This window comes from Pithys albifrons, chromosome Z (genome assembly GCF_047495875.1).
Source record: "Pithys albifrons albifrons isolate INPA30051 chromosome Z, PitAlb_v1, whole genome shotgun sequence".
Taxonomy (NCBI): domain Eukaryota; kingdom Metazoa; phylum Chordata; class Aves; order Passeriformes; family Thamnophilidae; genus Pithys; species Pithys albifrons.
Window position 1 is genome coordinate 10,288,146 of NC_092497.1, and position 25,256 is coordinate 10,313,401.

Consider the following 25,256-nt stretch of genomic DNA (forward strand, 5'->3'; position numbering starts at 1 on the left):
CCTTTCAAATACTGAGGCCATCTAAAGAAGTGAGAAATATTTTTAAAGTTTTTCTCTTCTGTATTGCTCTGCTTGGAAATGTAACCTGGAGATCTCTCAACTGTGAAATGTATTTGCATTACATAGAGTGAAATTTTTTTAATTTATTTTTTATGTAAGTAGTGCTTGTCAGTAACAGAATTGTCTGCTCCTTTACTGCTCAGAGAGCTTTTTACAGCTTAGCATTTATGAAACAATATTCATGTTTAAACATTCTACTCTAAATGTATGAAACAGCTGACTGAGTTCTGATTGTTAAATGAATACTAGAATAAGAAGGAAACAGGTTTGGAATTTGAGATTGACTTGTTCTAATGCTGCAGCAAATGGTGTTTTCTAATGTTTCAAGGAGAGGAGCTTTTTAAAGTATTGCCAGAGTAATTGATGACAATTAAGTTTTATTACAAATCATGTTATCATTTACCTGAGGATAAAAATGTGCTGAGCTTTATAATAATTTTGTAGTGAACCATAGAAGATGTCAATTAAGGAAAATGTAAAAATGCAGAACTCCTAATTGATCTTCAGAAAAAACCATTTCTCATTACAAACCCCATTCATTTCATATTGTGCTCCATAACAGGATTAAGGCAGGCGCAAGCCATAGTGTAGCTCAAATATGGGCAAGGCAAAGCAAATTGTACCAACTTGGCCTCTTGGGGTCTATAGATTTTCAGTACTTATGACTAATAAACCATAGTGGAATTTGCCAGTCACTGTCTGGATTTCAGCACAGAGAGCTAAGCAGGGAGGTAAGGGAGGAGTTCCCAATGCCTCAGTAATGAATGCTGTTGCGATAATTGGAGAGATTCAAACTGCAACAGAATTTAATCGATAAGGTTCATAATTAGATGGAGAGTGAGTGAGAAATCACAATTAGGGGGGTGAATTTCTTTAAAAATTAATTCTGTCTCCATGGTGTCACTACTACAAAACAATTAAGGTACAATCTTGACATTTGCAAATATGATTTAAGGAGATTATCCAGTATCAGCATACATACTGGGAGTGTTTTAGAGAGATAAGCCAGCAAGAGATTTAACCAGTCAAATGGCTCAGATGCTTCGTTCATTCCTTAACAGGGAGTGAAAAGCAGAGCTGCAGTTTACTGTATAAGCAGGATCTTCTAAAGGATAGAAACCTAGAAGACAACACAGATATCCACAGTATTCTGTGCAGAGTCTGTAAACAGTTACTCCTACCACAGTGTGCACACTTGATGCTGCAGATCTTAACACCTCTTCATCTCTGTGAGATAATTACATTTACTGAGAAGGTAACACATGCCCAGAGTGCCTCACCACCTTTAAGCTGAGAGAGGATTTTGTCTAGACACAGAAGTATTTTCTGCTTTAAAGGATACCACAGAGAATAGGAGTCTTGGAAGGTTTATACTTCATGCAAGGCTAGCTGATGCCAGTCACCAGTGGTGTTCCCCAGGGGTCTGTGTTGGGTCCAGTCCTGTTTAACATCTTTATTGATGATTTAGATGAGGGGATTGAGTCCATCATCAGCAAATTTGCTGATGACACCAAGTTGGGAGGGAGTGTCGACCTGCTGGAAGGCAGGAGGGCTCTGCAGAGGGATCTGGATAGACTTGAGAGATGGGCTGATTCCAATGGGATGAAGTTCAATAAGGCCAAGTGCCAGGTCCTGCACTTTGGCCACAACAACCCCCTGCAGCGCTACAGGCTGGGCACAGAGTGGCTGGAGAGCAGCCAGGCAGAAAGGGACCTTGGAGTACTAATTGACAGGAAGCTCAACATGAGCCAACAGTGTGCCCAGGTGGCCAAGAAGGCCAATGGGATCCTGTCCTGTATCAAAAATAGCGTGGCCAGCAGGACCAGGGAAGTGATCCTTCCCCTGTACTCTGCCTTGGGGAGGCCACACCTTGAGTACTGTGTTCAGTTCTGGGCCCCTCAGTTCAGAAAGGATATTGAGGTGCTGGAGCAAGTCCAGAGAAGAGCAGCAAGGCTGGTGAAGGGACTGGAGCACAAGCCCTGTGGGGAGAGGCTGAGGGAGCTGGGGTTGTTTAGCCTGGAGAAGAGGAGGCTCAGAGGTGACCTCATCACTGTCTATAACTAGCTGAAGGGAAGTTCTAGCCAGGTGGGGGCTGGTCTCTTCTCCCAGGCACTCAGCAATAGGACAAGGGGGCACGGGCTTAAGCTCTGCCAGGGGAAATTTAAGTTGGATATCAGAAAAAAATTCTTTCCATAGAGTGTAATCAGGCATTGGAATGGGCTGCCCAGAGAGGTGGTGGATTCACCATCCCTGGAGATTTTTAAACACAGATTGGGCGTGGCGCTGAGTGCCATGATCTAGTAAATGGACTAGAGTTGGACCAAGGGTTGGACTCGATGATCTCGGAGGTCTTTTCCAACCCAATCGATTCTATGATTCTATGATTCTTGAAGGCTGAAGAAGGGAATTCCTGCAGGAATTAGGGAGCAGCAGGCCCCATCTGACAGCATAGGTGAGGTCATTTTTAGCTTGCTGCTGCCAAGGGCTCCTGTTAAGTTGTACATCTACACAGGCTTTATTTTCAGGTGAATCTGTTGCCACAGTAACCGATTATTATTTTTCATTAAATTGGTAACAGTTTTGGCTCATTTTATTTTTTATGTTTTAAGGTAGTTATTTTTTATCCCTGTCTGGGAGGTTGAAAGGTCCTGCTACAGATGCAGTATTTGAGAGAACTGTGGGGTAGAAATAGTGTGTGGCAGAACAGGGGCTGTCACCAGTACAGGAAATTTTTTATGCTCTTTTGTTTGACGTGATTTAGGTCTCTGGTTAAGCTGACATTGTAGCCACAACTGACTGCTGCAAGCCTCTCTCTGCTAGAAATGGGGAAGGTGGGAGGGTTCATGAAGGGACAGCTCTGAAGGCAGGCTAGAAGTGAACAAGAGGGACTGTGAGGCCAGACATGACACTGCAGGAAAGGTGCCCAGGTGGACAGTGAAGGTGGGAGCCACAGGGCAGAGGAGTGGAGCAGTGGAACCCAACCCTGGGTGGCTCGCACATCACAAATTCAGGTCATTTATGCAGATATAAAGCTGACTTCCAAAACGGTGAACCTCTTCCTAAAACTTTACCCCAGCTCCTAATACTGACTTATCTTCCTGGTTTCAAACCTCTTTGCCATTAGTGGATAGTTAAATGTCACTTGTAGTGCCTGTTGTTAGTAACTGTTCTTTTAAATGTCAAGGCATTTTCCTTTATTTGCTGAATTGATTTGTTTTCAGCTCTGCTGATCTATTCATATTTTTAATCATTGCATTATTTAATTTTTACCTCCTTTTAGCAGGAAGAGATGGAAAAATAACTGTGCTTTAATGCCTTGTGTGTCACTTCATTACAGGGACACTGCTCATTGCACAGCTGAGCACCACATCCCAGTTTGACACTTGCCATGGACTGTATGGCAGTGAACTGGTTTAAGCTGGTACCTGCCTTTAGGCTGTCTGTCATTTTAAAGACTTATCCTATGATGGGTCATAACCAGATTTCTGTGATGGACCCCTGGGTGCTCAGAGTTGTGCATGCATTGTGTCATTTCACCGATATGGAGAAAACAAAGATACAGCAGGGTGCTTTGAGCTAAAAATAACAGTGTTCCTTGAAATCAGGAAAGAGTGATTTCTTTCGGCAAGATGAATGAACAAACTCCTCTCAAATGTGATTGTATCTCGTGTTCAGAGGTGGTCGGCTGTGTGAGGGTGGTGGGGATAAGAAACTGGAGTACATGCTCCTTGGTAATAACTATAGTAAACAATAGAGCAGCAAGTCACATAAAGGAAGAGTAAACAAGTGCATAGTTTCTGAACTTGCAATATTTTACCTTGTATCTCTGCCACTGATAATCTGGGTTTTGCCTCTCTCCTGTCTCTTCAGCTTTCAGACTCGTATTGATGAGTGTGTCAAGCAGATGTCTGATATCCTCTGTCAAGTGAAAGGGACAGCAAATTCTGCTGCCAATGCCAGAAACACAGTTGCCCAAGATGCAGATAATGTTCTGAGGCCGCTGATGGATTTCCTGGATGGAAAGTAAGGGAGTATTCAAATATATGCTATGCATACAGTTCATTGGATTGGAACAGGAGTGGGGCAGAGGGAAAAACAGCTCTGTGGTTTTTGATTGTTCTTGAGATGTCTGGTCTCCAGATTTACAAGAGGAATTAATAGCTTTTCTTCGCTTATCTGCCTTTCACAAGCCATGGATAGCTTCTTCAGGCCTGATTCAGTGCCAGAACACACTCTCCATTCTTTTTCTACCTCTGGCACTTTTAACAATCAGCAAAACACACTGGTACTGGAAAAGACTGAAATTCTGAATTTTCTAGCTCTGGTTTTTTTCCTATAGCAATTGTACTATAGCCAACTAGAAAACATATTGCAAACAGCGCTTACATACTTGATACTTAAACTACTCATTATTCCAGGTTTGTTAAGGGTGTGTGTTCTGGTCATACCTGATGCTGTTCTGACTACCAAATGAGCTTCTGAACTATGTGATGTGCATAAGTTTGAGCTATTGCTTTCATTAACTATTGCCATTAATACCATGCAGCATGATACAACTGTACAGGGACAGCTAAATGTGGCTAACTGGACATAATTGTTGTTAGCCAAGCCTTGAAATACACAAAGAAATAGCTTTTAATCATTGTAGAAAGGGAGGGCCATCAGTTTTCATAATAAATGCAGCAAGACACATGAAGCTTTGCAAGTTTAAAATATAGGGAGCTTAGTTGCTCTTAGTGTTGATTATGCCGTCTTTCTTTTGGTCAATGTGTGCTAAGTGACTCTCTGCAGCAGTCATTACATCTAGGAGCCTTCTCATTTGAGCATTTCCCATGCATGCGTTTGTGAATCCTGAGAAGGCAGATTCCTTTGTGCCACTGGGAACTTGTATGCTACAGGCTTGTTGTCAACCTGTGGAGCACTTAATTCCAAACCTGAATTATTTTCTTTCCTCCTTTACAGAACGAGGAGTACTTTTTGATACTTCCTGCATCCCACCCACATCAGTCTTGTCCTTGATTAGTTTTGTTCATTTGCTATGGAAAGAAGGGAAACTGGGAGACGATGTTCCAACTGTACAAAGTCAGCTGTCGCCTGTGCCCTGCTACTGGCCACAGAGTTCCTGTTCTGTAGCTCTCCCAGTGAGATCAGTAAATGCCAAAGTCCAACAAACATTTTGAAGGAGATTCTAACACTTCGTAGCTTTTCTGATACCCTGTACAATATAAAAGGAAGAAAGTCTAGGGAGATATAACTTCTTGATATTAGAACAGATAATCATATGGCAGGTGATTGGTGGTGAATGCAATCACAACAAAATATGGAGGAGTCCAAGAAGTGCTTCAGGGGACTTGTAGAGGTGAGAGATTTAGAGACTTCTGCAGCTGTCAGAAGCTGCACAAGAATTTCTGCATAACACTCTGGGAAATATTAATTCAGGTATTCAACAGAAATCCTTATAATAACCTTGAAGTTTAAAACCTATTATTCTGTACTTGCATTTTTTTCCTATATCCTCTATAAACCTGATACATCTTTTTAAAGGGAACCTGTTTGACGGTGCCTGCTCTTATTTGGATATTATTCCAAACCACCCATCACCAAGTGATACCTTTGGCACTTCCCAGGTTAATAAATAGAAATCAAGGAGATCAGAAATGTCAGTAATCCATTTTGGCCACTGTCTTTAGTGCTAGAACTCCAGGGTTGAACACAGACTATACTTTGCAAAAAGGGAAATTTTGACCCTTAGAGCAATCACTGTAACTGCTTTGGATGAGACACCAATTCTTTCATATACATACCCTGTTTCATTGCATATTGCACTCTTTGAACTTAGTTCTTTCTCTCTCCCTGCAGCCTGACGCTGTTTGCGACTGTGTGTGAAAAGACAGTATTGAAGCGGGTGCTGAAAGAGCTCTGGAGGGTGGTAATGAATACCATGGAGAAGCTGATTGTGCTGCCTCCTCTTACAGACCATACGGTAAACCATTTTCTTCTTCCTGACTCATACCAGAAAGTGTTGCCATTGCCTGTGTAACTCATCTCCCTGACCTAATGAGTCATCTCTCCAGGTAAATTTGTCTGTTTGAGGCTGGAATAACAATGTCTGTAACTTAGTAAAGAAAGAGAGCAGCCCTCTTTGGCGTGCGCAGAACTGGCCCCACTGTTTAAGTCCCAGGGTCCACTTGCCACGGCCGAGCGAGCTTGGACAGTGAGAGGGAAGCCCTCAGGACTGTCTACAGCACCCGGTACTAACCGGGGCTGACCCTGCTGAGCATCCGAGACCTGACGGGATGGGATGGCAGGGAGACATTTACTGCCCAGGGGACGGTCCCCCTGAGACTCAAACTCAGGACCCTGGGATTCAGAATCCAGAGTGCTATCCATTACACCACAGGACCACCCCTCTTTGTAGTAGGGTTGCAAGACACAGACCAAGCTCTAGAAAAAAAACCCAATTAAAAATCCATGATCAAAAAGGAGTTTCTATCCAGTATTTTAACTCTCACTGATAAGAGATTTGCAGTCCTCTAAGGAGAGCTCGCTGTATGTGTGGGATTATCAAGCAGTTAGTGTTGGCAAAGGGTCAACACCTATAAACACTTTTGCCTAATCATCTATTAGTTGAGTGTCTCTCTGTATAGATGTGGTTAATTTGAGCTTGGTTTTTAATGAAGCCATCCCCCATTTTACCCCCAGAACACTTTAACATCAGTATGGCCTGGCAGGATTTCTCTCTCTGATGCTGGGTAGTTGGAAGTGTGTCCAAATCATTTTCCTTCAAAGACAGTCTTTTGTGTAATTGTTCAGCTGTGTGGACTTGCTGGATGAATGCGTGTCATGAATGTAGTAATGCTTTTAACAATGGAAGATTAACCCAATTTTGAGAAACCACAGAAAGTGATTAAATATCAGTCATGTATGCCCAGCTACTCTGGGGGATGACACTCAGTTGGAGGTAGCATGAAGTTTGGGCTATAACCTCATTATTTACAGGTGATCCAGAACTTTTCATCTGTCTGTTAAACTTGCAGTCTGTGACTAATTTGCTCAGATTTTTTTTTCCAGTCATTTTCACTATTCAACAGTTCCCTAGTGTACTTTGATTGGACTTCTTGGGTTGCAGTGGAAGTGATGTAAACCTGCCTCTTGCACTCAGTGTTTCTTGCTCTGAGAGGGAAGGCCCTTGTCTCTGGTCTTGATGATGACAATTTTAAATAAAACTGATGAGGTGCAGTGTGCTATCATACCTACAACCATAAAATTACCATGAGGCATAATTTGCTAAAGACTGCTTTCTCTGAGATCAGATTTGGGGTAATCATTTCTGCTTGCCTTCTTAATTTATAAGGAAGAAACAAAATAAATTTAGGAGGGTGAAATTTCTTTCTGTCCAATTACTTTTTCAAAGGAGTCTTTGGGGAGAGATGCTAAAATCATCATGTAAGAGCAGCATTAACATGACCGATTTGGAATGGAATCAGTGAGATCAAGGACCTCAGAGAACTAGGGAGGAGCTGCCTGAGCTTTATACTTGCTAGTTTTGAATTTCAAAGGCAGAGTAGGAGAGTGATTTAGTGCTAGTATCATGAAGGAGGCAATAGCTGCCATCAGCCAATTCTTCCAACCTGTAGGATTTTGCTTAAGTCAACTTGGAGTTTTCTTCAGAAATGGTTTCTTGTTGCCATCACTTCAGTTTCAAATTGAGAAGCTAATTGAAGTGCATTCTCAGTTGTCTGAGATAATGCAAAATGCTTATTGCTGGATGGTAGGAAGGAAGCTGGATTAATCTAAACTGGAGAAGAGCTGCTGTTTCAGAAGGGCAGTGCTTAAAATGGCCCTGTCCACAGTCCTAGAGCAGGAAACCTGTGGTGAGACTAGATGAGCTACAAGGACAAAGAGCTGCTTCCATTATTCTCTGGGTTGTAGCAGTTTATTCTGTCACCACCATTTTCAGCATTCTCAGTGGTGAAGGCTGGCAGAGCAAGGCAAGGTAAAACTCAGAGTTGTCAGCATGGACAGAAGCAGTAGTTTCTCTTTGCTATTCTGCTTCTCTGCCAAGCACCTCTTATCTAACTTTACCTTTATTTATTTACCTTTATTTTTTTTCTTTTTCCAAAGTACATCAGACACAAATAGCCTCAAGCACTGCGACACACTTTCCTCCCAGCCCTCACCAAGAGAAAGCCCTAGTGGTGCCTCTTCACATTTGAAGGACCACTAGTGGTGATTTCCTCCTAAAACAGCTCTTAATTAATGGTGAAAAAGAACCTCTTTAATGGAATATTTTCTCTTCTTTCTGTAAAATTGCTGGAGGTCCAGAAGTGTTTTTGATGGTGATCATGGAAAGCATCAGGTAGAAGTTTCCCATCACACTGCAGTTTGTCTCACCTGTCACTTGCATGACCCTGGCACTGCACAGTGCTTAAATGCCAGTCTCCAGACCAATTATTCCATTTAAATTAGCTTCTGGAAGATTTTGTGCAAGGGTGAGGCCCAAGTGGGAAAGTGTCAGCTACTGCCTGTGAAGCATTCAGTGAGGACAGGGCAGTTTTACAACCTCCCACTCTGATAACCTGAGCTTTGGATCCTTCATGACTTTCAGATGCTTGAGTCTCTCTGAGCATTGGCTGCCTGTGGCTGGTGAGATAAGTAACAACATGATTTCCAGTAACTCACTGAGTAATTCACACCTCACTAGCTTTAAGATCAGCATTTAATTAAACATTTTCTGTCTTGGTTGAGTGGATGTACACTTATTTCGGGGTTCAGTGCACAACGCTTGGGGATATTAATGGATTAGTTATATATTTCTTTCTCACTGTTTAGGATGAAACTGTACCATGCCATCAGTGACTAGTCAGGTCAGCAAAGAGTTGTTCACTTTACACCCAGATGATTTTTCTGGAGCCTCTCCTTTATTTATTTCACACGGTACACTGCAGCCATTCATGTGAGGCTCCAGTTTTGCTTGATCCTGCTGTGCTTTTTTCTACTTGTCAGACTTCTCCTCACTAAATGAGAACATGGTCCAGGATAAGAACTAAATTTCCTTTAAGCTGAGGACATGTGACTTCCAGACTGTCTGTTCTTCACGCTCATCTGCCTGAGCTACTCCACAGCTATTCTGTGGTGGAAGAGAGTGTGTCTTCAAGAAGTTTACTAAAACCTTTCTTAACTTGAGCTAGTTTAAATGAATCTTCACCCTTGTGCTAGTTAGGTGCAGAAGAGTTCAAGGCTGCCTCTGTGTGAGGAAAAAAAGCTTTCTTAGACTTCAGTAAAATTACGCTCTGTGAACTGCACATGTGTCTAGATTCCTGTACTGACAGGTAATTATTTCACAGCCTATTTTGTCAGTGATTAATACACCACAACAGCTAAAATATAGTCTTTATTTTAATGTGTGCAAATGAACATTGTCAGATACGATAGAGTTTTTTAAAATGAACTTAAAATGCTGTTACCAAATCATCAGATCTCATTGTTGTTGAATGTAGGAATTAAAAAAATACATGAAAGGAATGTACAATAGCAAATGAAACTTCCTTTCACTGGTGTGTCTCAGAAAAATAAGCCCCACTAATAATAAGTTTTACTAAAAAGGATTGGAATCCAAAAGACTTGCAGGAGACTTTTGTTTCCTAACTTTGTCAACTGAGCAGTAGGACTGTTAATCTTTGAGGGTTTGAGCTGCTTGGAATAGAAATTAGTGCAGTTCTGTTGACTTCTAACAATTAGACTTGAGTCAGCTGATAATCCTTCTCTGATGCTTTCACTGAGGGGGGAAAAAAAGCCTCAAACCATTAACAAGGAATTTTAAATCTCTTTGTTGTGGACTATAGGTGTGTTTCTTGTTTCTGTAAAGCTTAGGAAAGTACAACTAGTATTATGAGAAGAGCCAGAAAAAAACATCACGACAGCCTGGCGCCTTTCCAGCTATGTTTGCTGCATAGCTAGGCGTGATTCATGATAAGGAATTCATTTTATTTCATGTTCTCTCCTTGACCTTTTAATCAATTCCATCGTGGGCAACTTTTCTCTAAGCTATCAATCAGGTAGTTTTAGTTTAGCTGTTTTCATTCCCTGGAATAAGTGCTGTCTCTAGACCTTTGTGGTAGGTTTTCCATGAATAAATAACTTTTTTGAGCAGTATGGTATCTTGTTTACAAACATGCCATTTGGCAGAGGAAGTTGCTGTCCAGATTTTCATTAGATGTTACCAGCACTGAGGACAAACTCGGTGTAACAGTAAAATAACTTCTTGCAGACACATTGACAGATTGTCACTGATTGATGAGGATTTTCTTGGCGTGCAAGAAATGAGTAGTTACCTGAGCAGCTTTGTTCCATGAAGCATAACCAGTCACTGGTATTGCTCAGTGTTACTGACCTGCCCTCCTTAGAAGTCTGCAGCAGGGAGACTGTGTGCCAAGGCTGGTTAATGTTGTTCAAATGTACATTAAAAACAGGCATCCAGTGCATACTGAATTAAGAAATACTGATGCTAGTCTGTTTTGAGACTACTCTGTTTTTCAAAATTCAGGATGTGAAAATGTTGACTTTTTTTCTCCTGCCTGGTCAAAAGGCTCAAATACCTTAAATTTTAAGACACATATAAGTAGAAAATCCTATGACCAATTGTAAACAACAGCAGGCACATCTCTTGGGTACGAGAGTGCAGGCTGAAGCCCTGTCCTCTGGTGGGTTATTTGGCATGACCCTCAGTAAATCTCTTCATTGCTCCTGATGCGCAGTCATGTTCAACCTTGCTTGTAGGAAATACAGAAAAAATATTGCTTTTTCAGATTATAGAGTAGTAGTCTTTATCAATTGGATACTGGCAGCAAGTCAAACTCCGAGTTTCAGTTCAGAAGCTCTCCTTTGTGGATGTGTTGCCCTTGCCTGCACTTTCTCCTCCACCCCTGCCAAAAATTGTGAATTTAATCATTTATCAAGAGCTTCTGTTTAGCTGCAAAATCAATAATGTTCATTCTGTGATGATTTGTATTCAACAAACATAAAAGGCTGAGGAGCAGTGAGGGTTAGGCAATGGTTAAAGTAGAGCAAATCAAGAGGTGATCTGTGATTTCAGATCACACAGTCTTTCCACTTGAAGAAATTTCCAAAGCTGGAGAAACTAAAGGAAAACCCCCCTCATCATCAAAATTCACTTCTGGGCTGCTGTTTTAATGGGCAGAGAGTGTGCAGTTTCCCTAGACCAGGTCTCAGTCATTCCAGTGTTACAGCTGTAAACTGCCTGTTTTTCTTCTTTAAAAGGGTATCTACTACCTCTAACAACAGCTTTTTAAAACATTTTTTGCTGAGGGGAACCCTTAGCTGGGCTGATGTTCACATTAATCCCAGGGAAAAAAATATACTATTTCAGCAGTAGTTCCCATTCCGCAAAGTACTGACCTAAAAGGCAATGAACAAATACCAAGAAAGACAGCAAAGAAAAACTGAGTGGCATGGGCAGGAATAAACAGCAATATAGTAACTCTGGGTTTGCAACTTGCTTCATTACAGTTTGAGTATTTTAGGGTGGGGAGTGGTCTTGGCAGTTGTGATTAAGTGGGAGTATGAAAAACTGTCGAGATAAGAAGGGTAGTAAAAGAGAGGGAAGGAGGGCTGGGGAAAGGAAAGTGGGGTTTATTGGAGACCTTTGGCCAGTGGAGCCAACAGTCCCAATACAGGATGTCCCATACCTGGAAACAGTCAAGGCCAGATTAGATGGGACTCTGAGAAACCTAATCTAGTTGAAACACATTTTATGCATTATTTACTTTCCAAGTGCCTAAATTACCAATTGGTATGTAGGTATAATGTAGAAAGCATGATTTTAAACCAGAGGAGGACATATGCAGACTATGTGGTAGATGGCCTCATCCCTGAAAGTATTCAAAGTCAGGTTGGGCAGGGCTTGGAGCAGCCTGTTCTGGTTGAAGATGTCCCTGCTTATTGCAGAAAAATTGGACTAGATGACCTTTAAAAGTCCCTCCCAGCCCGAACCATTCTATGATTCATTTCTGAAGTGTCTTGCTGAGTAAAAGACCCTACTGAAAAGTGCCACCCACCAGTGTCTATCCCTGAACCTTACTTCAGTCATTCAGCTGGGAAATCCCCAGGCCCTTCTCAACTGGTGTCTGCCATGACATTGGCAAGTATTTTAACAACAGACCCTAGTGACCGATTACAAGTGAGGACAGCCAAAGATCATCTTTGGAAGGGCATTGCTGAAAGTTTTCTTGAGAGAGAAAATGGTGGGGAGGTTTAATTAGGGGAAAGGGGTCACCTGTAGCTTTGTCTTCGTCCTAAAGCTCAAATCTGACTAGCCTGAGAGATCTGAAGTGGAGGGCAAATTCATAGTCAGAATTACAGTAAGCTGGGACTTTATACTGAGTGGAATAACATTGGTGACTTTTTTAAAGAAAAACACAAAATTAGATTAATGAAAAGTGTGTATGCAGTGGAAGAAAATAAATTATGTCACACCCCGTTAAGTGTCTTTGGGAGGTGATACTGGAGAACTGTCTTGGTTGCTATTGGCTTTCTTACTAAGTTTTGGACTTCACTCCCCAGGCAAAAGAAATGCTACACAACAGAGAAAGGGTGTGTTGGGAAGAAAGGAAAAATATCTTGGTTGTAACCATTGCTGAAAAAGTATATAAAAGTACATTATACAGGAGCATAAGTGACTTGAGGGAGTATTTCCTGTCATTGGGATTTATCTTCTCTTTATGCTTCTTCTTTATGCTTATTGTTTATACAGCTTCAGTAAGGCACAATGGGGGAAAAAGAGTCATTAGCCAAGTTCTTGACATTTAAAGGTGATGCTGTAGTACTCACTGGACTTTGGCAATCTCTCACTCATAAACAGCTCAGGTGCAGTTTTGTTTCTGACCTGATGTGTGCTTGCCCCCACCCTGATGCTTGGGCCCTACCTCTACAGAGAGTTTTTCATCAGTTGTGTGATCTTTTGCTTTGGCCAGTCTTGGACTGTTTTCATGTGTGTTTAGATGTGAAATCTAAAGGAGCACATGGAGACAATTCCAGTGCACTGCCTGTACCTTGAGCCTGTGCAATCATTTGAAGCTGCACCCTGTATAAATGAGTGGGTGCTGTAAGCAAGAGTGAACCAGTTAGCAAAATGTGCTCTGAATAGCTCCTGATGTATCCACAGGAATGCTAGGTTTTACACTAGGTAATAAATAGCAAGGAGTCCAGTTGTTGTGACTGGCCTTGGGGTGGTTATGTAAAGTTTTAGTTGTGAACTGACTTGACTTGCTTGAAGGAAAAATACAAAGCTTGTTCCTAACCTTTTTTTTCCTCCCTCCTTTCTTTTCTAACTTCTTGCAATCATAGGGCACACAGTTGATTTTCAGTGCTGCTAAGGAACTGGGACACTTGTCAAAGTTGAAGGTATTGTTATGCATGGCTTGTGTTATTGTCCCTGTGTGCAAGCATGGAGATGTAGTAGTGCATAACATGTCTTGTGCTTCCAGTGGTTTGTTGCTGAACCCAGTTGTAGAGTAATGCTTTTAAATGCATTAAATGTGCTTTTAAATGCATTCTACTAACATTAGTGTAGTGCATAACAGTTAATTTTATTCTGAGTTTAATCATTAAAGTAGTTTTTCTCTTCTGTAGATACAGTGATGAGTTTGGTACATCAATTTAAAATTTAAAAGTGGATTTCTCAGTATCTGGCCATTTCCTTTGTGTCCCCATATATAAAAGGGAGTCCCTATTGAGGTATATTGGTTGGGAAGATGATTGTGCTAGCTATGGATGAATTATATGGACTGCTATAAAAATAACTGTTATGGAAGAGAGCCTGTGTCTGTAAATTCCTTCTGCGTGGGCTCTCTTTACAGGCAAGCTGGCATTTAGCATGAAGGCTATGTTGATGTGTTTTGACAGTGCATGACGTGACAGTGCATGACATGAGCATTATGAAGTGCACGCCACCTCATCATAAGCAAATCAAGCACTAATTCACTGATGATGACAGGAATGATATGAAAATTGTGATGTCTTCCAACATTCAAATTGCTCTATGTTGTGGTTGGACTTGTGCTATAAGACAGATATTGTGCAAGAGGAGGCCTAAATCTGAAGCATCACAATACATAAACTGTTCTGCAAGGAAGATAGAGCTCAATATGAACATTTTCTTGTGTGACCAGGGAAAACTTTCCAGAGAAAAGGACATTTTTCTAAGTGATTAGGGCAATTTCAAAGTGCACTTGTCCCTTCCTGTAATTTTAATTTGTCTTGCACACTTAAGTACAGCTGTCTTCATGCACCTATATATTTTCCTTACCCAGCAGACCCATTTTACGTACACATTTATGAGCCAGACCCATACACAATTCATTTAAGGCAGTGCTTATTAGCAATCCTAGTAAGTGATCTGGACATGCAGGTGTGTCATTGCACATGCACACATTTCTCCAGCTGCATTTTGAGGCTGTTGCGAAGCAGTTCACAGCCGCATAGCTCAAACCTTCAAGTGTGGCTCCCCCGGGGAATAGCTGTCAATTGTGCTGAGTGATTTCCTCGTGCACTCCCACGGTCAAGCTGTCCTCCCTGGTGACATGGTGGCTCCTGAGGATTGCATTTCCTTCCCTGCTTCCTGCGCTTGCAATGCTGTGTGCCACTTCCATGGGAAAAACAGGGAGAAAGGAGCTTTGTAGTCAGCCTGAGAGAGTGGCAGCTGGACCATAGCATCTAAATGTGACTCCTGTTTCCTGTGAGTATCCCCTCCCCTTTTCAAAAAGAGCAACAACCCAGCATTTGGAGTAAGAGAAGCCATTCCTGCCTTCGATGTGCACTCCTGGTGTCTGAAGGGCAGAGCTCTGAATTTGCTCTGTTCCTTCTCCCACATCACAAGGACAGTCTTTGAGTTCCTGTGGCTTGCTTGCATTCTTGAGCATGGCCACTGACATTCTCGGTTATCTTTTACTTGTACGATATTTTTTCATTACTCAAATTTCCAAGCATATGCAGGGTGCCTTTTGCCAGAAATGAGTTGGAAGCTTTGCTGGTTTCCATTTGCGCTGGTCAGAGGGAGGCCATCTCCCAGCAGTGGCCTGTCTTCAGTTCAGTTACTGAACTTAACAGTTACTTAACTTTGTTAACTCTGGGGTGCATTTTTAGAAATGCATGTAATCATGCAAATCAGGCAAGCCCTAGTGTGTGCTCAAGCCTTTATTTGCATATCCACATATAGAACTGCTGCAGCACAGGTACGCAGGATTTTATATGTGGCAAAATAGTCGTGCTCAAGTGGGAAAGCATACTACCTGAATTTTGGAGACCCTTAGGTGAACCAGCATTGTGTCCAAAAATTTTCAGAAGAATAGGAGTGTTACAAGAGTCTAAATTGTTTGGGTCCATGTAAGCATCTGGACATTACAATTTTTTGCCCTTTTGCTTTTGCAGGCATATACAAGCTCACAGGGAAGGCATGAGTGAATGGTTCCTCAGAGCCACTTTCCTCTGCATTTTACAGTTTCACTAAAAGCCTAGGAAAATTATGGAATAGATTTTAAGCTTTATTGGTCTTAAATAGAAGAGGGAGAACAGAGCCCAAGTGAATCAGATAACTCAGCTGAAAAGTGAGACTGACAGACCTGACAAGCACAGGCTCTTGTCCTGATGACAAATCAGTTTCACAGTGTATTTTAAAATGCTCAGAAAGCCAGCCATAAACCTGGCACATAGGTGCCACGTTATCTGCTTCACACTTTTTATCAAACTCGCTGCTTGGTTTACCTAATAGCCAGCAGCTGGAGCAGGGAGCAGCCACCTCCTCTCCCTTCTTCTGCCCCCAGGGCAAACAGCCAGACTCTGACCACAGAGTTTCTTCTGAGAGTGCCTGGGGGAAACACAAGGCAGACTCTAAGAGACTAGGAAAAGTTTATTGGGTTAGTTGGGGTTTTTTACTTCTGCTTGAAGTTACATTTTTATTTGATGTAAATATTTGTGACTTGCTCCTGGCTGGCAATCTGGGGAGTGCAAGGTAGCACTCTGCTCAGTCCTTTATAGGAACAGTGTGGGATTTGCAGAGGGCAGGTATGCAGGGGAATGACAGTCGTGGGCTCCTCTGTGAGTAGGTGCAAGCATTGCCAGTCCAGTCGCTGGGTTATTTTTATATAATGTGTTGAAGTAAATGACACTATGAAACTCAAAGAAAGCAGTGACGTGTTGCTGTGCATTGACAGCATGAGCACCAGGGGAGTGACCGCTCAGAATGGGGCTAAATGAGCTCTTTAGGTGTTCAAGAGAAAAATGTTGACCACCTGGTTTCTGTCACAGTTTTGGGAATCTGGCAGGCAGGCCTAGAAAGTAATTTTAGCAGATGTGAAAGTCACTCTGCCTTGGGAACCCATGTACCCTGACTAAATTGGCCTCTTCCACGAATGTGGCTTTGGGCTCTGGCTGATTTTGCTCTTAATCTGACTGTCAGACAGAGAAAAGAATGCTTTACCCTCTGTCTGCTGAAGTGTGAAGCCACATTATCTTCAATTGAATTACTCCCAGCTCGTGAAGAAGAGGGAGGAGAGGTATTGCTCCCCTCAGGACAGGTTGTCACAACAAAAGATACACTGCAGCTTACAGAGTACTGTGCCACTGCACATGAGTCCCCCAGACCAGGAGCATCCTGTGTGGGGGAAAGAGGCAAGTGGGGGCATGTCTCTACTAAAGAAAGCACTATGTGAACTTGTCTGAGGTACTGAGAACTTGAGAAGCATTTTATGTGCAGTGTAATGCTGTACTGTGTGAAGTTGCCAGCTACATGTCTGTGAGAAGTGTGGCAAATGCCTCGCGCTGCACCTGAGCTGCGGCAATCCCTGTCTCCATCAGGCGAGAGATGGATTGTGGTGGATAATGAATGGAAACAGCACCAGGCAGTGTGAAGAATCACCAGGCTGCAAGATAGCCAGCAGGTCTGCCTGCATGAAGCAGATGCTTTACTCAAAGGCAATTCAGCAGATTTGTCTTCTGGGAATTGTCTCTTATTGGAGGCTATAATATGCTTAAAGTAGGCATAAATAGCCTTTGCCTGATTTGGCTTCATCTTTTTCATGAATGCTTTAGCACCCAACCTGCAGTCAGCTGGCCTGACCCTCCAGTTAGAATTTGGGTTTGTGCAAACCTCTGACTTCCTAAAATATGCTGTTTTCCCCTGAGACCTACACTAAGCATCAGAGAGAAAGAGCTTAGTGAAATACCAAAGGATGCCACATTCTTGTTGTCAGGTAGGAGTCTAACAAGTGTGCTCCCACTGCAGGAAAGGGAATTCTTTCCCAAGTGATTTATGGATTTTTGCTATTAGAGATGGTGGGTCTTAATGGGAACAATATCTTCTTTTAGCAAATGTATTTTCTAGAACATGGTTTATGTTTTTCTTCCTCTACACAAATGACATGATGATTTAGTGGCCTTTGTAGTTAGAAGAGTTAAAAACATCCAGAAACAACATATAACAACTTTGACTTATAGTTAATCGGAATTCCTTGATTTAGGTGATGTTTTAAGAGTTTTGTTGTGGCTGCTGTAGAATGACAGTGGTAGCAGGCAGACTTCTGTTTGGGTTTTCTAGAGATACAAACTGTGATTTTAAATTGTCACTTATCTCTGTCCACTTCCTTTCCTTATTTATGTCTCCTGTGCCTGCAAGGAAGAGAGAAAATTACTTTATTTTCAAGTTAAGCTGTAATAAATGACTCTGAGAGATTTCATTAAGTGTTCTTTAAACAGCCGAATTGATGCTGTCACCACATAGCTACAACATGATTCCAGAGAAAGTGATGCTAATGGGGACTCCTTTTCCTTTAGCCCCTGATAGCATGCTCATGTCAAATATAATGATTGTTTGCAGGATCATATGGTGAGAGAAGAAACTAGGAGTCTCACTCCAAAGCAGTGTGCTGTTCTGGACCTGGCACTGGATACAATCAAAGTAAGTGATGCCATTTCTGTCTCTGTTTTTCCCTTACAAATCCTCTTTGGGAGGATAGTGCTTCTCCCAGTTCAGAAATGGCAGGAGTTTGTGTAAACTTGTATAGGCTCAGGCAACTGTCATGCTGGGAGTCAGCATATTTATATTTAAGTGCTTTGGAAAAGGAAAGCCATGAGCAGCTGGTATCAGTCTAGGAGCTGGATTTCCACTACAGAGGCTGTTTTGTGTTTTTTTCCAGCAATATTTCCATGCTGGTGGGAATGGTCTGAAGAAAACATTCTTGGAGAAGAGTCCAGACCTACAGTCACTTCGATATGCTCTCTCTCTTTACACTCAGACCACAGATACTCTCATCAAAACCTTTGTCCAGAGTCAGACAGCTCAGGGTAAGACTCTTCTGTGTTGGTGGCAGAGTTGAATGGAGCACTCTGCTCTGTCCATAATTTATCTGTCTTGTACTGCCAGTTCGTAGAGTGCTTTTGGCAGTAACGTTTCTGAAAACATGACAGTTCAGAGCTTTTAAAACTGGGAAGGAGGGAAAGGGGGTGATTTCCCACTCCATGACTACATTTTGCAAGAGCAGAGATATGTGGAACATAAGGCCTGGGATGTTTGTGGTCTTTTTTCTCTGTAATCCTCACTTATCAGTCACGTTTCATGAATTAATGTGGGTGGGTGACTTAAGTGAAATTTGAAATTACTGTACTGAGACTTATACAGTGTGGGGGGAGCACCATTTCAGCAAGACACCACTGCAGAAACTAGTCAGTGCTTGTGTCACAGGCCAGCTGCCAGCACAGCCCGTGGAGTCCTGACTCAGGCTGATTGACAGCAATGTGATGAGTCGTGGAACTACACAATATGTGGGAGCTAGATGCGTACAGATCACCACGACATATTAATAAGCTGCTGAGATGGGTCACTGCAGTTTTTGGTGGCTCTCTGGGAAGCCTTATGTGGCTTAGTGGTATTGTTCCATTGAATTTGAAGGGGTAAACAGTTAATTGTCTCTTTCATTGCTTTCATGTGAGCATCTCCAGACTGTTGTACAGAATAATTTGGTCTCTAGTTAAGGACCCTCACGAACTGACTATGAATCTCGTTAATCTCAGTAAGAGGGGAGAGATGCCATTAGAGATTAGGCCAAACCCAAAACTAATGTTTTTAGGCTTTTGGGCTGTTTAAATACAACACATGTTGTTAGGCTACCTCATGGCAGCAGCAGAGTCTTACAGCTCCAAGGGGATGTACTTCTGCCATCGTTTTGCATGGGATCCTTCTTCTTTTAATCCTTCCAAACCTACAAGAGCTGGCGACCCTACAGATGGTGCTAGCTCTGTCAATATACCATCACACCAAGCCCAAAAATCAAGGGGAAAGTAGTCCCTAGCTGACACACATTTCCCTTTTGTGCAAATGAGGCTATTTAATACTGGCATTCCTCTAACAGAGTAGAATATACAGAGATTTTTTTAAGCAAAACAAGGTTTATTTCTAAAGTGAAAAGCTGAGTGTAGTTTTGGGGGGCTGAATCATCATCAGAGGAGGGTCAGGGCGGACATGAAACTTTATGAAAGGAAGTTGTAGTGAGGTGGGAGTTGGTCTCTTTTGCCATGTCTCCAGGGAAAGGATGAGAGGAACTGGCCTTAAGTTGTGCCAGGAAAGGTTCAGATTAGATATTAGAATTTATTTTTTCATTGAAAGGGTGGTTAGATACTGGAATAAGTTGTCCAGGGAGGTGGTGAAATCTCTACAAGTGTTCAAGAGGTGTCTGGATGTGGCACTTGAGGACATGGTTTAGGGATGATTATGGTGGTGCTGGGTTGACAGTTGGACAAGGTGATCTTGAAAATCTCTTCCAACTGTGATGATTCTGTGATCCCTGCTTTATCAGCACAGTCCAGTCTTCCTAAGGTTGAAACATACTGCATTAAAACACTGAAGTTAACTAAAAAGTCATGCCCACCTTTGAGAGAATGGTCCTGTAGCTGTGTCCCAGAAGAGCAATGATGACATCCAGTGGCCAGACAGGTCAAAGACTTCTACATCCAAAGGGAACTCTAGGAACTTGGCTGTTGTCATCAGTTACACAAAATACTTTTTAACAGGAAACTTGAGTGCACATTTGAGTGCTTTCAATCTTTTTCTGTTCTATGCAAATGTTTCCCATTATATATCGAAATCATGAATTGAAACTAGTTTTTTATGTGGATACTATTTATGTTGTCATGATGAACCAAGATACAAGGAAGTGTGCAGCACTGCCATTCTGCAGGCCATGCTACAGCCAGGAGTGTTTAAAATTGGAGGAAGAAATTGCTCCATTAGGCACAAAGTGGCAAATTCAAAGGTGATATGAGAAATCAGCTTCATGCAGTCCATGACTTGACTGTGAAACTTCACTGGGGGCAAATATCAGGAGAAACACAAAGATAGTGGAACATAATCTCTGAGCAGCAGGGAGTATACAGGACTGCCACAGAAGTGTGTGCATGGGTCCTTATGTATTTTTTAAGAAGCTTAGAAAGAATGAAACTCTACCTTTAGGACGTAAGATACACATGCCACAATGTCATCAATTATCTCATAGCTGACTGATGGAATTTTTTGTGACTTACCTGAGCCACTCTCTAGAACAGGTACTAGGCATGATAGGAGGCCACTGTGCTGGTCCAAATCAACATCCTCTACATTAGTAAGCTTGAGAATTTTGGATGCCATTTGGGGAACAAAAGATTTGAGCTACTCCACCTAATATCTGTGATGGAATATCTCTTAGAAAGGCATGACTCTCTCCTGGGATTTGGGCTAAATCCAAGTGTACTTGCTTACACTTCTCAGTAACCATAGCTGATAGGTGGGTTTGGAGATCTGCATACAAGTTGGAGGGACAGAAGGGACAGAATCACTATTTACAGCTGTTACTGATGTTTCCATTTGCATAAGGTAAGTGTCCTACAAGCCCATGGGAAGACATAGCTTCATGCAGAATTATATGAATGCTGTTTGTTTCTCTTCACTGCTCAATGGTTGCTTTTGCAGTTAGCAAGGTACCTACTGCTCTCATTTCCTTACTAAGCAGGCTTCTATGGCACTATGCTGTTAAATGCTTGCTCTGCAGATTTGGATCAGGGCTTGCAGTTTAGTTATGCCAGCACAAATTCTGTTCTTGTTTTAACCCAGACAATCCCTTACTCATGGACAGCCTTGCTCTACAAAGCCTGGGCTGGGGCAGAAGACCTAGGAGGATATTTTGTCTATTATTAAGAGCTAGAATATTTTTCTTGTGTTTGACACTGCTGATTATATTGTAATTCATACTCTTCTCTCTTTATATTCTGCTTGCTTCTTGCCTTTTGAATTCATGTTTCAGTGCATGATGGGAAAGGTATAAGGTTTACCGCTAATGAGGACGTTCTTCCTGATAAGGGTATGTTCAAGATTAATGTTGTTACCATAACAACATTACCCAGCTGCCTTGCTTTTGAAATCATCTTGCCCATGCTCAGAAACCTTTTCCAGAGTCCTGTTGCCTGTAGTTCCCTGTAGAAGTGAACTTTAACTGAATGCTTGCATCCCACAGACAGAGCCACAGGTGGCGTGGTTTAGAATTCTGTACCTTGCCTGAGAGCCTGTCCCCAAGCTTGAGATTTATTCATGGGATATGAACATTGTCTTGAAAATGGACTGCTTTTTGGGAGATGCTTCAGACTTGTTCCCCTACCCTTTACCACGGGCTGTGTATTTGAAGTCCTGGACTTGCATGCATGTAGTCTGCCAAGAAGGGCACTGTAATACATGGAAATGTCTGATTTGCACTCAAGGTGGAACTATTTGGCTTGAAGAGTGGTAGCTTAAGGTCTGGCTGCTCAGGAGACCCCTAAAAAATTAAGTCTTGTAGTATTTCATCTCTCAATTTATCTTTTGCTATACAAAGTCTTTTTATTATTTTAGGTGAAATACATCTGTAACCTATTGCACGAGCTCAGTTTTGCAGTTTCACCTTTCAATTTTGCAATACCAGTGAGACTTTCATGTGAAGAATTAAATCTGCTTGTCACTAAATGTGCAAACATGAGTGTACACACAGTTGTACATGCTCAGTTTGCATTTTTCAGAGTGGTCTTCTTTGTTAATTTCAGTTACTAGAACAAGATTTTTGTATGAAAAGACAAGAAGGAAGGTAGGAAAAAACCCAATAATCTAAATTTTGTCTTCCTCAAAGGTAATGGGATGATTCCACTGTCATTATTCTGAAGCATCAGTGTCTCCTTTATAACCTATTAATTACACTAGAGATCCATAAAATTAAGACCTGAGTGTTTGCTGGCTGATGTTTCTGTGGATTTGGCAGATATATATATACTGTTGGTAATCTTGTGTGTTCCTAAGGAAAATGCCAACAGTATAAGCAACAGACCCACACCATCAGATGAGCCATGTCAATAATTAAGCCTACCAGTTTTAAAACTCTGTGCTTATATATCAAAAGAAGTAACACTGTTCTTCTAAGCAGGGATGGAACAGTACATTCAGTGTTTTTTACAGCCTAAAGATTGTTCAGGTCAAGAATGAGAATCTACCCTAAAGTAACAATTTGAAGTTCTGTTTTGGTTGCTCAGATACTTGTATACTAGTGGGACTTTCACTGCCTATATTTCTGTGGCATGTAATTCTCTTCAGAGAATTGCACGTATTAGCTTGCAACCTCTTCATTTTTAGCTAAGTGGGTTTGCTGACTGTAGACCATTCTTGGAAAAGTTGACTTGTTAGATGAGTGTCATTAAAATGTTTGATTCCTTATCTAGAGTTTCAAACAGACTAGTTTTTCAGTTAGTAATGTGTGTTAGCCTCAAAACTAACAATATAACACTGCTGTTCATAGGTTCTCAATTACCCTGTAGGTATCTCAATTACAACAGCATTGCTAATTGTCAACCTGAGGTCAGGCAGTTACCAAAGCAGAAGTAAAATTGATCTCACAATCTTATCAAAGACTTCATTTTCATTTGCTAACCAATCGTCTTCTCTATTTTACATCATGATTCTACTACCCAGGAAAATGTAATTTCCATGTATTACATAACTATGATTAAAAGTTAAAAGTATGAAAAAATCATAATACATGAATTGTGAGGTTTGTGAGATCTTCTCATGCTATCTTTTCTTCTTTGAAGCTACATCTTGTTTTCTCCCTAACTGATAATGGAAAACAAGAATGCAAATTATGCATACTTCTCTCTCATCATTTTTGGTGCACAGCAAAGCAAGGGGTTCTCATTATCCTCCGACGGGAAGCACATAGGCAGTCAGGATGACAACTTTTAACTGATATTCAAAAGGTTCTCGGAGGGTGAGACTGCACTATGGCTCTGTGCTAATCACTAACATCTATCTTTTTTTTTCCTCCTAAATTTCCTCTCTTGTGTGATGTCTTTCTCATCTTTTTTTTCTTTTTTGTTTTGTGGTTGGGTTTCTTGTCCTCCCTTCTTCCCTGAGCAGACAGGAATGTGATGCCCACCACTGGAATGCCTGCATGTACACACTGTATCTTGGCAGAAACCTCAGAAAAACCTTTGCTCTCTATGAAGGTCCATTGTTGAGCACTTGATATTTTAAATTCTTCCAAAATTCTTACTGTTAATAGGATGTGATCTTCATGGTGGAGTGTAAGAAATGTTAGTGTTTATGCCTGTTGGGCATGCAAGCCTGGTGATATCTTGCATTAGCGTGACATTATTGGTGTTGACTGAAAAGCTGGCTATGGAAGGTGCACTGTGAAAGAACCATGTTGTCTTGCTGAGGCCATAAAGCAAAGATTGGTGTCAGTAAACAGTAATCCATGTGTGCGTGGTGGGGGGTGTCAATTTTCTCCAACAGGCTCTGGTGTGGATGATCCTGTGGGTGAAGTGTCCATACAGATCGACCTGTACACGCACCCAGGGACTGGTGAACACAAGGTCACGGTGAAAGGTATGGCAAAACATGTGTTACTGCTCAGGCACTGTGACTGTGTTGAGGCAAATCTCTAGCTGGCAGCCATGATATTTCTGCATTAGCTCATGGGATCTGAATTCAGAATTGTTTTCTCTGTTTCACATCTGGAACATGCAGAGAAACAGCAAATGAGCTTGTCCAGCCATGACAAGGCAATGTACAGTGCTGTTGTTTATTGGCAACGGTATAAGCTGTAAACAGAAATCATATGATGGCTCTCACCAGGCACCACAGTTTAGTCTGTGCTGAAGAGGACAGGGCAGCGTGACAGGGTGATGTTGCAAAACCACTCAGTGTATATCCAGAGATCACAGAGCCAGTAAGAGTTCAGAGCCTTCTCTCTCCCATATTGAAGGTCACATTGGTCCCTGAAGAGCTGCTCTGAAAATAACCAAAGTAGTGATTCATCCCAGGCTTCCTCTTCCTCCTTTGTCTCTTTTGCTAGAGTACAGCTTACTTAACTACTTTAATTTCCTCTAAAGATTTACATAAAGAACTCTTTGGGCCTCTCTTCTGGCTAAATCTACACTGCAGTGCAAAAGCTGATTTTCAGAGCTATTTCCTCTGCTTCAGTCTGTTCCCTGCAGTAACTTGAGAGAGAGAGAGAATGAAAATTCTAATAATGCTGGGTTCTGGAACCACACAGCTCACAGGCTTTGTTTGTGTTACCTGCAGTCTCATCTTCCTTTTCTTAAGAGACCTTAATATTAGCCTTCAAAATGCCCCTTTTTTTCCTTATCCCACACATAATCAAGATGTAAGCACTGAACTGTCAGTGCAGCCTGCCCAGAGCTGCAGAGATGCCTGTTTTCTTGGACTAATTTCTTGGCAATCCATATAACAGAAGCTAAGTGGGGTCCCAAACATTTGATTCCCTTCACAGAACTTGAATTAGATCATAAAAGCATGTGTATCTTTGTAATACAAAATATTCCTGCCCATGTGTGTTATGACATTGTCATGTTTTGAGTTAGACTTTGTGCCCTGCAACAAGAAATTGAAAGCAGGGCAGAGCAGAAAGATGTCCAGAGCAATGGGAACAGGTGATGACCCTCTTTTCCAGTTGTGGCAGCCAACGACCTGAAGTGGCAGACGTCTGGCATGTTCCGTCCATTTGTTGAAATCACAATGATTGGGCCCCATCAGAGTGACAAGAAGAGGAAGTTCACAACCAAGTCAAAGAGCAACAACTGGGCTCCAAAATACAATGAAACCTTTCACTTGTAAG

The 25,256-nt window shown here is 41.7% G+C and overlaps 1 protein-coding gene across 3 annotated transcripts in view; it reads left to right on the forward strand.

Moving 5' to 3' along the window:
* LOC139685107 (protein unc-13 homolog B-like) overlaps positions 1–25,256 on the forward strand; it is a 112,225-nt gene that overhangs the window by 83,830 nt on the left and 3,139 nt on the right. For 2 of the 3 annotated variants that reach the window (XM_071581719.1, XM_071581720.1), the window contains exons 25-32: positions 3,931–4,083; positions 5,920–6,043; positions 13,426–13,482; positions 17,951–18,031; positions 18,270–18,417; positions 21,405–21,461; positions 23,912–24,004; positions 25,092–25,251. In XM_071581719.1, the coding sequence (XP_071437820.1) occupies positions 3,931–4,083; positions 5,920–6,043; positions 13,426–13,482; positions 17,951–18,031; positions 18,270–18,417; positions 21,405–21,461; positions 23,912–24,004; positions 25,092–25,251 (873 nt within the window). The remainder of the gene's footprint in view (positions 1–3,930; positions 4,084–5,919; positions 6,044–13,425; positions 13,483–17,950; positions 18,032–18,269; positions 18,418–21,404; positions 21,462–23,911; positions 24,005–25,091; positions 25,252–25,256) is intronic. The other variant, XM_071581721.1, reaches the window with a different exon arrangement.